The 15,846-nt window shown below is 35.6% G+C and overlaps 1 protein-coding gene across 1 annotated transcript in view; it reads right to left on the bottom strand.

Annotated features, from left to right (window-relative positions):
* LOC150095679 (calcium-transporting ATPase sarcoplasmic/endoplasmic reticulum type-like) overlaps positions 1–15,846 on the bottom strand; it is a 382,896-nt gene that overhangs the window by 210,769 nt on the left and 156,281 nt on the right. The window contains 2 exon segments of the mRNA XM_090409696.1: positions 6,628–6,713; positions 12,215–12,295. Of these exon segments, the coding sequence (XP_090265822.1) occupies positions 6,628–6,713; positions 12,215–12,295 (167 nt within the window).

The raw sequence follows: 15,846 nt of genomic DNA on the forward strand, positions 1-15,846 counted from the left end.
ATAGATAGTACCTTGAATGAAAAAATACTGTTTTTTGGTGGTTGCAGAGTGCTGAGATACACCTATGTCACAAAAAGCTGGAAATGCAGATCAGCTCAAGAAAAGATCTGTTCATGTTCGGATATTGGGTATTACTGAATGCTATGAAAAGTGATGTAAGACCCCCCCCCCCTTCTCCAGTCAAATAAATTAGATGGGACTTCAGTCCTGCCAAAACATTGGCAGTATTGAAGTCCACAAGCTCATACTTGTCCAATAAAGTATAACAAACTGCAGTTTAAGACATTGGTAATGGTTTATCCCAAGGCTTATAATAGTTGGACATTACAAAGTTTGCCAAATGAAGAAGTATGGAGTACTGACATCAGAAAAGCCATGGATAGATTTGAAGTCAGTTTATTTACGCATATGGCTTTGAGAAACTGCAAGTGAAATGTCCAGAAACAAATGATGAAAATCTTAACATGTAAAAGTTCATTACATAAAAGGCAAACTGCTTTCCAAGTCTTCCTTTTTTAAAAAAAAGCAAAAGTAATTACAACTACAGATCAATGTCCAGTCTGGAAACCAATCCAATGCCTCACCCGTCACCTTGTGGATGTCCTGTAGGCCACCACCATGAAATTGGCACCTTGGGCAGTTGTACACAATGAGTAATTGTCAGAGCCATGGGAGAACAATCACAATAAGGGTGGTCTAACAGCCCCCATTTATGTAGTAGGTAGCCACATCTGCCCTGGTTAGTTCTGATCTTGTTGATTGATGACCAAATCTTCCTAGGAAGAGCAAAACCAGGCTGCAGAACACAGGGATCTTCTACCAGGAAGCCATTTGTTGTGAGATTGTCAGACCAGTATTCTATCCACATGTCAGGTGTTGATGGCAGGGCAGCTGAAGAGAGTTCGTCCATGGACCAGAGGCTTTCTAGATTTTAGGCGAAGACCAGGTGGATTTATGAGTCTGGTGCAGGAGTGGGTTGCTCATTGCTTTATTAAAATCTTTAATTGAGGCTTGTCTTCTCCGTATGTTTGGTGGAGCAATGTTAGATAGGACAGGCAGCCAGAAGAGAGGGGTGCTTCTCACTGTCCCACTAATTGTGCACATGGTAGAGTTCAGCTGGGTGTCTATAATGTTTGTATGCACTTCTTTCCCAGACAGGGGCACAATATTCTGCTGCAGAGAATGCGAGGGCTAGTGCAGACAACCTTAGGACTTCTGCACCACAACCCCAGGTTGTTCCAGCAAGCTTTGAAATGATATTGTTTCTCGTTTTAATTTTGTTGGATAGGTTGGTGATGTGCCTTTTATAGGTTAGGCTTCTGTCCAGGCTCACTCCAAGATATTTCGGATGAGGCTCGTGTTGTACCATTTTTCCACAGCAAGAAAGGTTGGGGTGTCGATTCGCCTCTGCACTGTTCAGGTGAAATACTGTGGATACAGTTTTTGTTGGATTTGGTTTCAAGTACCACTGCTTGAAATACTCTTCCAGGATGTTCAGGTCTGTGTTCAAGATTGATTCCAGGTTGGCAAAAAGGGTAGATTGATGTAGGATCGCTAGGTCATCAGCGTATATACTTGCTTGAGTTGGTATGTGATAAGTGTTGTACACGTAGATGTTAAAAAGTAAAGGGGATAACACAGAGCCCTGTGGGAGACTGTTGTGAAGGGATCTGGGCCTGCTCTTTTTTTCCCGCCAATATGGACCCGGATCTTTCTGTTGGAGAGAATGGATTCAAAAAGCTGGAAAGTTTTTTTGCACCTTATATTCCCTAGCTTTAGGAGTAGGCCCCTGATCCAGACTGAGTCATAAGCTGATGTTAGGTCAATGAAAGTGGCTCCAGATTTCAGTTTCTTCTGGAAGCCTGCTTCAATCTGTGTTGTCAGGGCCAGGTCCTGGTCACAGCAACTTCTTCCTGGCCTGAAGCCTGCTTTTTCAATCGGGAGTGCTTTTTCGATGAGTGGTGAAATTCTTTTAAGGAGAATTCTTTCAAAGAGCTTCAAGATGGAGCAAAGCAAGGAGATAGGTCGTAGATTTTTCACATCATTTGGATCTTTCCCTGGTTAGTGAGAGAAGATCATTTATGTACAGGAAGAAAGAGCTTGTAAGGTATGGATTCCTGGGTAATACTGCATTGGTTGGGAAATCTCTAAATGACATGTAGTGAGTAACTAGAGAGAAAATTGGTGACTCAACCACAAAGGGTAGAAGGTCAACTATAGGATAGGAGTCCTGTTTAAAGCTACTCTAAGCTCACCTTACCAGAATTAACAGCCTACACCCTCAGATCAAATTCACCATGCAAAAAATAAAATTAGAATTCCTGGACATCCCTCAGCCTGGAATACTGTATATCATAAACTTCACAGACTAATACATGCAGCAAGGCTCTGCACCTCATCTATCTAAAAAATGAAGCATTATCAAAATGCTTGTTAATGGAGCACACGTTGTCTGCTCTAACCTCCATGAACTTAAACGAAAATTTGACAGCATCAAAAGAATTATGCAGAAGATTGGTTGAAACCCAAAGAAAATCCTGTACCCTGTTAATAAATATGAGTCAATTCCTGAGAACTCCAAACCTGTACACACACACAGTCCCAATCCAATACACTGCCAGAATCTCTGACTTAATTTCAAAGATCCTAATTTATATATATATATATAATTTAGTGCCTACTAAACTTTCTTCTTAATAAACTCTCCTCCCTTATTTTTCAAAAATAAAGTCTCCTCTTTCCTTTGCAATATTTACCAGATTCCTTATGACTGTCTTTCCTTGTATTTTGAGGAGGGAGGGCACTCCGCTAAGACATCAATCCTACATTCTCTCTCTCCATGTATAATGCAGAAAAGTCTGCTCTAGCTCTGCACCGAGGACATTGACCACATAATCTTCTAGTTAAAGACCTTTTTACATCAGTTCAGTTTTAAATTTGAGCATTTATTCAAGAGAATGCTGAAACACTGCTACATTGTCCTCACTTGAAAACAGGAACAACTGTTCCCTTTTTAAAAATTTAATTGTAATTTTTTTTTAATTGTATATCATCAACTTTATATTTACTGTACTACTCCAGCATGTGGTTCATATCTCTTGAAATCAAGTTGAGATGTAAATTTCAGATCAAAATATTTTGCTATATACTTTATGTTTGCATATATATATTTTTTTATGTGATGAGCATTTGTTACAAGTTAAGATTATTTTTTTATAAAAAGGATTAAAAATATTATTATATTATATGTATAACAGACAATGTATGTCCTCTGAAACAGTTTCAAAAGTGTAAAGAACTAGCAAAGTATGTGCTGCACTACCTCTTGGACAGATTTTATGACTGCAAAATTGTGGCAAAAGGCACTAACTTTATAAACCTTCAATCATTTTTGAAGCATTTGAGCATTCAAATACAAGAACTATTTGCATGAATAACAATGGACATTTATTAACGTCATCATTATCAAAATCCAAGTACAGTATCTTCAGAGGATGTACAGGATGTTATGATAGATAGTACATGAAATCTACATAATAACTATTAAGTAAGTACTACGTAGCATGCTGAATATTTATTATCCATCCTTGACATAAGGTTCAATACCAACCAAGCTGAATCCTTTCAACTCTTCAATTTTTTTTTCTTTAATTACATATTACAACTATCACGAGTTTGTTTTCTGAGAATTTGTTTTAGATAGTAAATTCTATCCTTCTCATCTGTCCCTTAGGAAGGTTGACAGATGAGAAGGACAGGATTTACTGTCTAAAACAAATTCTCAGAAAACAAACTCATGATAGTTGTAATATGTAATTAAAGAAAAAAAATTGAAGAGTTGAAAGGGTTCAGCTTGGTTGGTACTGAACCTTATGTCAAGGATGGATAATAAATATTCAGCATGCTACGTAGTACTTACTTATTAGTTATGTAGATTTCATAATAACTAATAAATAAGTAGATTTCAATGAGAGGCTTACAATGAATTAATGCAGCCAGTTTGTCACTCCTCTGCTGCATCCCCTAAGGGCAATATCCATGACTGCAATCAGTGCTGACGGGAATCCAACCCAGGTCTTTCCAACCAAAGGGCTTCATCTATATCAACTGAACTAGGTTCTTGATAGTAAGTAGCTACCATTATTTTATACCAACAAGAAAAACAATGCTTGCCTTTTGAAACGTTACAGATTTTAAAAGTACTGTGAGATTGCAAAGTTACAAAGCATGAATTTCATAGGTAATGTATTGGAAGGTGCAGAATATGCCCAAAAATCCATATTATTATTATTATGTGACACCTCCAAGGAGTCCAAAGACTCATCGAGGGAGAGCACCTACTGCACAACTTTCCATCTCCACCACTGAATCCAACTACAGCAGACTGCATCATCTACAACGCCATCCATTGCCCAATACCACCACTAATATTTTCACAGACATCCATGCCCACAGCGGGACTCAAACCCACAACCCTTTGGCTGGAGAGCAGATATGCTAACTACTTGCTCAACCAGGTCAGCATTCTTGTATTTTTCTTTTTCTATCTTCTTGTATTTTTGACATTTTTCAAAAACTAATCAACCATTTCATACTGCTGCCACAATATTTATGAATAACACAACATTCCAAGTTTCAAGAACAATTTCTTTCGTTACTTTTAAAATATGCATTAACAGACTGCACGGTGATTATATCAATTTAAAGACACTAAAGGCATCATAAAGAAATACTATTTTGTACCCATATGTGGTGGTGCTGCTGGTTTATTTTCAAAGAAACAATGTTATTTCCTTTTCCTCCAATTTCAGGCAGTACTCGTATTCATTCATCACAAGTAGTACACTAAATCAGTTACTTTGTTTGGTATAAAATCATGTGTTGCATTCTAAATTCTCATGTAAATATACTGTAAAAATAATACAGGGATATAAATCATCAAGCAAGAAGCCTTTCAAATTCAATATCCTACACACCACTAGTAGATTTCAGTAACAGTTTATATCTGGTATGTTGAAAATTGATCTCCTTACACATCTTATAGTATTTCCTTTTGAAAAAACTGAAACATTCAAGAGACAATCTATTCTTGGAGCAGGAGGAAGATCCTGATACACCAGCTAAACATTGCTGACATAGGTACTCAACTGAATATCCTTATCAATATCTACTGAGAATGAGTTCTGTAACATTTATAGCAAATTATTTTCATGATTCCTACAGATTCACTATAATGATGCTTATATCATTTGACAGAAAGAGTGGTACAAACTTATAGTTGTATTTGACAAAGTTCCATAATACAATGCCATCCATCCTTTTATTACAATCATTTGATATGATGTCACTGACTTCATATCCAAAAGAACACAATCTAAACCTGAACAGGAGAGCTGTTGGGTTGGTTGTTTAGATTTTGGCTATGAGATGGGTTATGTTCTGTGAAGTGGATGTGTTTTCTTGTTAGCATGCATATTACAAAGAACAATAAATGGAACTTTCTAGGAGGAAAATTCACCTCTATATAAGATGGCTAACTCGATCTTTAGTTAAAAAGCCTTCATGCATTTTCCTCCCATACTGAACTTAGATCTTTTCAACCAATAAAAGGAGAGTGTCATTAGTAACTAATTATGGGGGATATGCCAAGAATGCAACTTGAAGACTTATATGGAAATTGGTGCAACCCAACCACACAATGATAGTAGGTAATTTTTTTTTTTTTTTAATATCTAGTCCACACACGGTCTTGTGGCCATACATGGCACTAGTGTGGGCAAGAGGAATAGAAAAGAGGAGGAGACTATTCACATTTTGCTTGAACAGTTATAATCCCTTTGAAATCTTTCCCAAAGATCGATCATAAAGGGTTGTAATCTTTGGGAAAGGCAGAGTGTGTGTGTGGGGGGGATTGTTCCAAAGGACAGAAGTAAGTAGATGGAATAAAAGAGAAGGCAGTGAAGTTAGTTCGATGAGTTTTAAGATAAACTGTGAAAGGGTGTTGGTTAGCAGTGGATGGCTCTTGCTTTACTTATCTGGAACCTTCCTTCCCCTCCTCACATGAACAGCTTTCTTTGTAGGTTTCACCCCATCCAGTATTTTTTCTAATTCATCCTGTACTTTGGTATCAAGGTTACCTTAATTATACTACAAAAAGGAACTAAACATATTACATCTATTTAACAAAAAAAAAATGAATGCATTAACTTAATATATATCTAAGCATTGTGATCTAAACCTAACTGAAATTAACCTTTTATGCAATGGAAGAAATATAAACAACCAACAATCAATCTGAATATTTATCTTTCTTTCTTTGTCAAAGATGATATTCACTAAGTATATCAAATGACATCACAAAATACAAACATATACAAAATTCACACTACAGACAACCCTTACTTAGAAAGTCCTTTTAGTAAACTCACTCACTATAAACAAAGTGTTAAACAATCCTTGCACTACACTGATTTAGTTCTTAACTTGATAATGTAAATTTTTGTAGCAATATAAACAGCAAAAATTATTTTACTTTAAATGGTGATTAAATCATTTTATTATTAATCTTGAATTGTTAAACATGACTTAAAAAATCTACAATAGAAACTTCTTTCAAAAGAAACTTACAGAAAAGAGTATATTTTTTTTGTCCTGGTTAACTGCCCTTGGGTCAGGAATTGGATCTGTATGTTTGATAACAGACACAGATTCACCTAAAAATTATGACAATATATTTTTCAGAGAAATGAATTTTGGATCACATTCTGTGTCATTTAATATACATTACTGTTTTCTTAAATGACTGTAAAATACTTTGGCAAGCAAAGAGACAGTGACAGCAAATAAAATTGGAAAGTATGTTAAAAATATTTATGGAAATTCTATTAAGTAAAAATAAAATTTCAGATGGTAGATTATTTTCACTTCCTGGTGCGGTACTATAACTGTGCTAACTGGAATACTGTAGTTAAATTTTGAAAAGCCATTTTACCATGAAGTTATAGGAGGATCCATGAGTCAATATATTCTACCAAATGTTCACTCTATTTTTGGATATTTTAAATAAGAATTAGCATTTTTTTTTATATATTGCAACCAGCAATATATAATGCAACATTAAGCAATTGACAGGCACTTACCAAAGACGTGGTAAAATTTAATGTTTGATCTTTCTGGAGTAGAGTTCCCAGTTTATCCAATTCTTAGCCTGTCCACAGGCTTAATGTATAAGGTTTACAGACCTTCACAGATAGGATTCACAACATACTGACTGAAAATTTTGTGTGCTTGAATAACAAAAACATAAGAATATACGAAATGGTAATAACCATCTTAAAATACAGGTATTTTGGTCTGAATAACAGACCCATCTTCAGAGAAATAAATTCAAAATATAGAACATTGAACAACTGATTTCCTTCTCATGGCACAGACTGCATGCTAGAGATGGTATCTATCATGTGAAATAAAACAATTTACCTCTCTCCAATAATCACTCACTCACTCTCTCAAAATTTTAGTAAGAATATCCAATTGTTTCTATTAAGGTTAGGTCAATACACGAAGTCTTGAAGCTTTCTTTGAATAACCATTCGCATCTTAAACAACTTCTAAAGGACTAGGTGCCTTTTCAAAAAATAATCTTATGATTGGTGTGAACTCCATGCTTAAGTTAGGAAACCAGACTTAGGTTTCCAGTGGAAGATGTTACATTGGTGTTATGATTTATTGAGATTTCCTATTGAAATCAATAGAATTGCCTGTTTGTTAAACTCCCAGAAGAGATAACAGCAAAAGTAGACATTACAAAAGAATACTGTTTATACACTTTGAATCAATAAAGTGGAGTATATCAAATATGAATTCATCATTAGAATATGTATGTCAAAAACTAGAAAAGAATGACTACTTTTTTCCCACTGGAAAAACTCGGTCTTTTACACTTATTTCAGGCATCATGAAATGTGTTGTTCTACTTGATTCAGTGTAGCAGCCATCAAACATTTCACGTGAGAGAATATAAGACTCACGATTTGGTGTTTTAGTTCATTCACGTTCTATGCAATGTTCAAAATCACGTGTATACCAACCCAGCCTACAATGAGAGGAAAGCTTATCATACTGGTACAGGAAGATCTTGATTCAGAAAACTGTTGATGTAGGCATCAATGAATCTATCAAAATATTAATATGGAACATGGAAATAAGGATTTTTCAGGGATGTGATCAATGGTTGCAAGGAGAAGCAGTCCAGACCATGAAATTTCCTCTGTCATATATCTAGTTCATTTCATTCACTACTTTCAAAGAATCATCTAAAGTATGGTTTTGCACAAAACCCTACTAATTAGAGCACTATATTTACTACAAGGCTACAAAATAACATGTATGCCACAGTAAATAACTTTTTTTATTTTGTAAATATTTCATCTTATGATACATGAAATGAAATATTTACAAAATAAAAAAGTTAATTTACTGTGAAAGATGTGTTATTCTATAGTCATGGTTACCTCACAGGTTTCATTATATATAAGAAAAAGTCTTATTTACTACAGTAATACTCCAACCTACAATGCTTCACTTTACGATCTGTTCATACGATGCTTTTCAATTATGACCAATGCTCATTTATATGACACTACATCCATTCACATGATTGTTTTAGTGATGATACTGTGAATTAACCAACACATAGTATTAGTGAACTCAGTTTATTTACAGCATTGCTGCTCGCTACTCATTTTTGGTGTATTACTGTGAACTGTTTTACCTATTATTTTATTGTTGTTAATAATGCCAAATAAAAGACAAAGTAAGGATGGTGTTGCTTCCAACAAAAAGAAGATGCATAAACCTATTACATTACATGCGAAGATGAAAATTATTAAATTTAGCAATGATGGAGTATTGAATATAAAGATAGGCTGCAGGCTAAACTTACCCAGCACTATTGTTATAGCTGCTAAACAAATTGTTTAAATAAAACAAAGTGTTTCCTAATTAATTATTAAAACTTCCAGTTAGTTTGGTTGGCATTTTATGGAACAAAGATGGCTGTGGTTATACTGCACCACTAAGTTATCACAGCAGCATACAAGTTAAAAAATAGTAAAATATGACAAAAATGTATATAAACATATTTCTAAAAAAAGACAAGTATATAAAAACAGATAAAAAAGGTGTAAAACAATCAGACAGGTTATGAATACAGCTAAAATAATGAGTGTGCCATTCATAAAATGAGGCCAGTTAATTAAAATATGATGAATGGCAAGTCTGCCACTACAAACGCAGGATAGTGATCTCACAAACTCCTTCCTGTTGAGGATTGATAACATACCTATGTGCGAGTTTGTAATGCCAAACTCGCCACTCACCACATTTTAACAGACTGTCCTCAATTTCTGAATGAGCATGTCTGATAATCTGCAGTAATCAATGTAGGGTATAAGCAGTGAGCAGATGTTTGAAAAATGAGCTGATTTTTGCTGCAACATTTACAACTTCATTTCATTTGATCCCAATATGGTTTGGAATCTAAAGGAGATGACTTTTTATTGCCTGAAAATAACTTTGTGAATCTAAATATGCTATGCACCTTAAATAAAGATGCAATTTAATGTATTTCAGTGCAAGGTCTATTGCATATAGCTTCCCTGTAAAGTTAATACACTCTAGTGGGATTTGTGCAGATATATAATGCTGTCTGTAAAGACTGCAGAAAATCCCACTAGGTCCTGCAATTCTGAGCCATCCGTGTAGACAGGCACAAAATCAGAGTATTCAATTCTATGAGCTTAAAAGAGCTGCTGGTAGATGACAGGAAAGGTAGAAAATTTCGGTAGCCTAGTGAAAGGAAAGCTACATGCTGGTATATATGACTGACATGGTAAAACTGTGTTCAGTGGCATCATGGCTATATTGCAAACTACAATCTCTAGATCATGTAGAAGAGCTTTTAGAACAAACCAAAGCTTTTATGACAGCCTATCAGATGCTATATACAAATTCTCCCATTGTGAAGAAAAAAATAATTGGCCACACAGCATGATCTGGCAGGGATTTTATTTTCATTGCATATAACCGAGACAGCTGTTGATGTCTAAGTGATAAAGGTGGTTCGTTTGCCTTGACGTACAGACTAGGAATAGGTAATGCTCAAAATTCACCAGTGGCAATTCTGGTCGCTTGATGGTGAATTGGTCTAGCCACTGCAGTATACTCTCTCTCTCTCTCCCTGGCAGAAGCATACATTTGGATCCTATAATCAACTTTTGATCATATCAATGCCATATACAAATGAAACAAAAAGAACATCTGTCAGCACCCCAAAGGATAGAAAATAGGAAGCACAGAATATTGTTTTATGGCACTTGTAACTGACATGTGAAGAAGGAAAGTGAGTTTGCTATCAAATACGATTCCCAAGAACTTTGTTTCGGGTGCAATCTGAATTAATGTTTGTCCTGGTTGCAATTCTAAGTCAGGATTGTCTGCAGCAAAAGTGCAGACAAACTGTCTTCTGCTGTGTAAATCTTAACCTGTTTACAAGTGCCATTTTGAGAGATTATCAATGGCTTGCTACAGCTCTTATTCTATTACTCTCATATTACAAGAATTGATAAAGTCGTCCACATAGTGGGCATTATTTGCTGTTGGAGGAAGTTGTTCTGTTATTGAATTGATTGACTGCAAAAAGCCATTCCCACTTAGAAGATTCATTTAGATAAGTTCTTGATAAAAAGAGGTAAATTCCCTCTAAGACCAAAATTATGTAGGTATTTCAAATCTTCAAGAAATATTTATGGAGATAAATGCTTCTTGTCTGCAGCAGAAGTGCAGACAAACTGTCTTCTGCTGTGTAAATCTTAACCCATTTACAAGTGCCATTTTGAGAGATTATCAATGGCTTGCTACAGCTCTCATTCTATTACTCTCATATTACAAGAATTGCTAAAGTTGTCCACATAGTGGGCATTATTTGCTGTTGAAGGAAGTTGTTCTGTTATTGAGTTGACTTTGACTGCAAAAAGCCATTCCCACTCAGAAGATTCACTTAGATAAGAAGTTCTTGATAAAAAGAGGTAAATTCCCTCTAAGACCAAAATTATGTAGGTATTTCAAATCTCCAAGAAGCATTTATGTGTTTTTTGCATATCAAAGAAAACCAATATAGATGCTCGCATTTTAGGAAGACACCCCTAATGGATGCCTCCAAGCTGGACAAGGTCAGTAGTAGTACATCTTTGGAAACCAGACTGTGTTAAACTATAAAAGACAAGAGTTATCCATTTTTTCCAATATCTTGCACAAGCAGCTGATTAGAGCAATTGGATGGTAGCTATTTGGAGATCTTGAATCCTTCTCTGGCTTAGGAAAAGCAATAATAAATTGCCTTCTGTCAAATATCTGGAAATAAGTTCTCACAGAAAATTTTGTTGTAAAGGTACAACAACATACATGGACAATGGTGATGGATGCTTTCTTGTAATGGATATTATCTGGCCCAACAGCAGTTTGACGGCATTTAAGCAAAGCAGCTTTCAGTTCCTCTTTTATTCTTACAGTTTGGTGTTGTCCAAAGAAAACTGAATTGGTTGTGTTTCTGCTTTACCTTTTTTTTGGGGGGGGGGGGGGGGGGCAAGAAACTGAGGGTAGGGTGGGGGATAAGAAGATATTACCATTTTTTTTTTTGCAAAAGTCTCCCTGAGCGTGTTGGCAACTGTGCAACCATTATGTTCTAAAATAAAGAGTTGGTGGGTGGTATATCTGTCTTTTCTTTCCCAAATTTTTTCCCCATACTTCCTGGTGGTGAATCTTCATATAGGAGAAGAATATTGGATCCAGGATTTCTTCTGGCTATGAATGGATGTATCTTGCTTGGCCTTGAGCATGTTTGAAAGCAATTAGGTTTGTTGTTGTTGTGGGTATCTGAAGAAAATACTCAAAAGCTTTCTTCTGGGCTTCTTTGGTTGTTGTGCAATCATTCCATTTACAAAATTTTCAGTCACCATCCATCAAAAACTGATATTTATAATGTGTTCCAAATGCTTCTGGACTGACTGTCAATGGTAAAGCAATTTTAATAGTAAGCCACTTATTTTCCCTTTTATTTAATCCTGAAAAATCCAGTAAGTTTAACAACTTTATAACACACACAAAAAAAACTAAAAATATATACAAATAAATACTGACAAAGTAATATACATACCTGTTAAAATAGATTGGTCAATTCTTAATGTTGTTGAATAAATTTTCATTAATCGAATATCAGCTGGCACTTTGTCTCCAACTGAAAAAAAAAAAGCATCATTTAAAATATGCAAACAAACAGAATGGTCATTACTGGATCAATGCTGGATTAATGCCAATGGAAATGAGATGCCACAGTTATTTATAACTAAAACTGTCACATCTAGATACATGCCCAATGTTAAACCTTGCATACAGGCAATGCCAAGTATGGTGAATTCTATTTTTTGCCTTTAATCCAGCAATGACGTGATCCACACTTTTCTGTATTCAAAGTTGATCAGGAGAAAATACAGGTAAAATATGTCATAACTAGATTAAAACATTAAGGGGTGCTTAATGGTCAAAGCTGAATAACTGAGAGGAGACCTCCATATAGCCTTTAAAGGAATGCAGAGAACCGACCAGGGCTTCTGACCTAATGTCCAATCCTCACCTTCTCGTGGTGCACTATCTGGATACTGAACAAACGAGGATGGGCTAGCAATTTGGGATTTAGCCGACCAAATTGTATTCTTATTGGCTCAAACCAATATACAAAATGACGGTACAATATGACAAAATTTCATGCAGACTGGGACATCACCCAGTTAAACAAGCCCCCCCCCCCTTTTGTTTTCGGCAGGGAACCAGGGAGAACAGCGAAAAGTGAGCTACTGGAACAAATCTGAAAGCACACCCCAACTCAACATCACCAGAGTTAAAGATCGGTAATATCAACATAAGAAGCCTGAATGGCAAAGGAGCTAGCTGAGCAACTAGATAAGTACCAGATCGACATAATAAGGGTGACTGAAACAAAAAAGAAAATAACTGGTGAGATCTTTCTGAGCAATAAATACAAAATGTTATATTCAGGCAATGACAATCAAGGAAAAGAAGGAGTAGCCATAGTATTCAACAATAAATAGAAGGCTAATCTTCTCGAATAGAAGGCAGTGTCAAGTAGAGTGATGTGGACAAATATCGGAATGGGGAACTGGACAACGAGACTTATTTGTGCCTATGGTCCCACAGAAGGCTCTACAAAGGTAGAAGCGGAGGAATTTTTTGAGGCTCTACAGAAAGCTACTGACACAATGATAAAGGAAAAGTTGGTCCTTGTTGGGCATCTAAATAGCAGAATAGGAAGTGATTGTCAGACATACAAAAACGTTTTGGGAAAATTTGGAGAAAAGAGCAAACCTAACAATAATGGCAAATACCTGTTGGAGATCTGCTCAGGACATGGACTAGTTATTACTAACACCATGTTCCAACATAAAAATGTGCACAAATTCACATGGAGAGAAGAGGCAAGGAATAAGAAAAGTCTCACTGACTATGTTATTGTTGATAGTGATGTTTTCTCCCTGGTGCAGGACCAGAGTGTACAGAGGATTTGAAATTGGAAGCAATCACTATTTAGTCTTGAGCAGGATAAAATCGAATTTCATATTGAAAAGAATGACATGTAAGAAAGTTTTAAAGCGAATAAAAGTTGAGCTGCTCTCAGATGTGAACTGTAGACTAAAATACACAAAGATTATTGAAGGAAAAATGAGAGTTTGAGAACAAGAACCAAACCTTGAAGAAAATCCTGATTGATTCAGCCAGAGCGCCATGTGGTGAGGTTTTCTGCAAGGATAGAAAAATATACTATTCTGTCTCCATAGTGGAGACAGGAAGTTAAAGAGGCAGTGAAGGAAAAGAAGAAAGCATATCAAAAGTTCCTGGCAAATAAGTCAGCTTGTGCTCTTAGAGAATACAGAGACAAATGTAAGAAAGCTAAATAGCGTGTAAAACTAACTAAACAAAAGTCACGGGAGGACTTTGGTAAGAACATAGAAAATAAATATCAAGAAGGTGGTAAGATATTCTGGAGGTTGTTGAAGAAGCTTAGGAATGGAGGAAAGAGTGCTTTAAAAGGAGTTAGAGGATAAAGGTGACATGAAAAAGGGAGAAAAAGATATCCTTGAAGTATGGAGTAATTACTTCGAAAAATTGCTAAATGAAACAAGCAGTGATAGCACAGTGGTAAAAAACACTCAACAATAATACATATCCATACTTGAAGTAGAAAAAGCCATCAAAGACTTAAAATGTGGAAAGGCAGCAGGAATAGATGATATTCGACCAGAAATGCTGAAGTATTTTGGTATAAAAGTCTTACAGTGGCTGCACTGCATAATTCAGAAGGCCTGGACAAAGGGATGAATTCCTGATGATTGGAGTAGAGCTCTAATAGTACCCATATATAAAAAGGGAAATAAAACTAAATGTGAGAATTACAGAGGTATTTCCCTACTGAGTGTTCCGGGCAAGATTTATGCCAGTATACTTGAGAAATGGTTGAGAAGAATTGTGGAAGAAAAGCTTGGTGAAGAACAAGTTGAATTCAGGCCAAATAGAGGATGTCAGGATCAGATCTTCACTTTACGACAATTAGTTGAGAAAGCATGGGAATATAACAAAGATCTGTATTTAAGTTTTGTCGATCTGGAAAAGGCATACGAAAAGGTGCCAAGAGAGAAGCTATTCAATACACTACAGTTATATGGTGTCAATGGGACATTATATCAAGCAATACTTAGTCTTTATTTGAGTTGCAAGTCAGCAGTTAGAATTGAAGGAAGTTATTTAAATTATGGATTTACATGTATTGGCAATACACATGCTCCTGATGTTTTATGTAATAAAATACTAGTAAACAGTTCTTTTGCTCCAGCTAAATTTCGTAGGCACTTCAAAAAGAAACACACTGATTACAAAGAATGACTCGCTAGAAAAATCTAAACTTCAAATGGCTACAATTGCTACAACTGAAAATGCAACAGAGGCGTCTTTTTGCGTGAGTTACCGCATTGCACTTAATGGTGAAGCTCATTAAGCCTTGTGTGAAAGACTTTGTATCATGCATGTTAAACGAGCAGGTTGCTAAAAAAATAGATGCAGTACAATTATCAAATGATACTGTTTCATAGCGCATCAAAGATCTTTCCGCCGACATAGAAAAAAAAGAGCTAATTCATCGACGCAGACTGCAGTGAATATTCATTGCAAATGGATGAATCTACAGATGTCGCAGGACTCGCTGTATTACTAGTGTTTGTTCGTTACATATTTGATAAAAGTATTGAAGAAGATTTACTCATGTGCGAATATCTACAAGAAAAAACTACCGGAGAAGATATATTCAACTGTATTAATAATTATATTACAAAACAGGAAATCGGTTGGGAGAAGTGTAGTGATATTTGTACAGATGGTGCTCAAGCAATGGAAGGAAAGATGAAGGGAGTTGTAACACGTATCCTTGTCTATGCAAAACACCAATCATTGTGTTTTGCATAGACAAGCACTAGTAACAAAAACTTTGTAGTGAGTTAATGGTGAGTTAACAAAAACTTTTGAACTTTGTAGTGAGTTAATGGTCTTCTTGATGTCACATAATTTAGGACAAAATTTTATTGAATTATTAAGAAATTCTTCATGGTTGATGAGTCTTGCATATCTGGCAGGTATTTGTACAAAGTGCAATGAAATGACCTTATCATTACAAGGAAAGAATATTACAATTTTTAATACAAGAGATAAAATTGCATCTTTTGA

The sequence above is a fragment of the Typopeltis vanoorti genome, chromosome 20, assembly GCF_054136105.1.
Source record: "Typopeltis vanoorti isolate ZY-2024b chromosome 20, IOZ_Tvanoo_1.0, whole genome shotgun sequence".
Taxonomy (NCBI): domain Eukaryota; kingdom Metazoa; phylum Arthropoda; class Arachnida; order Uropygi; family Thelyphonidae; genus Typopeltis; species Typopeltis vanoorti.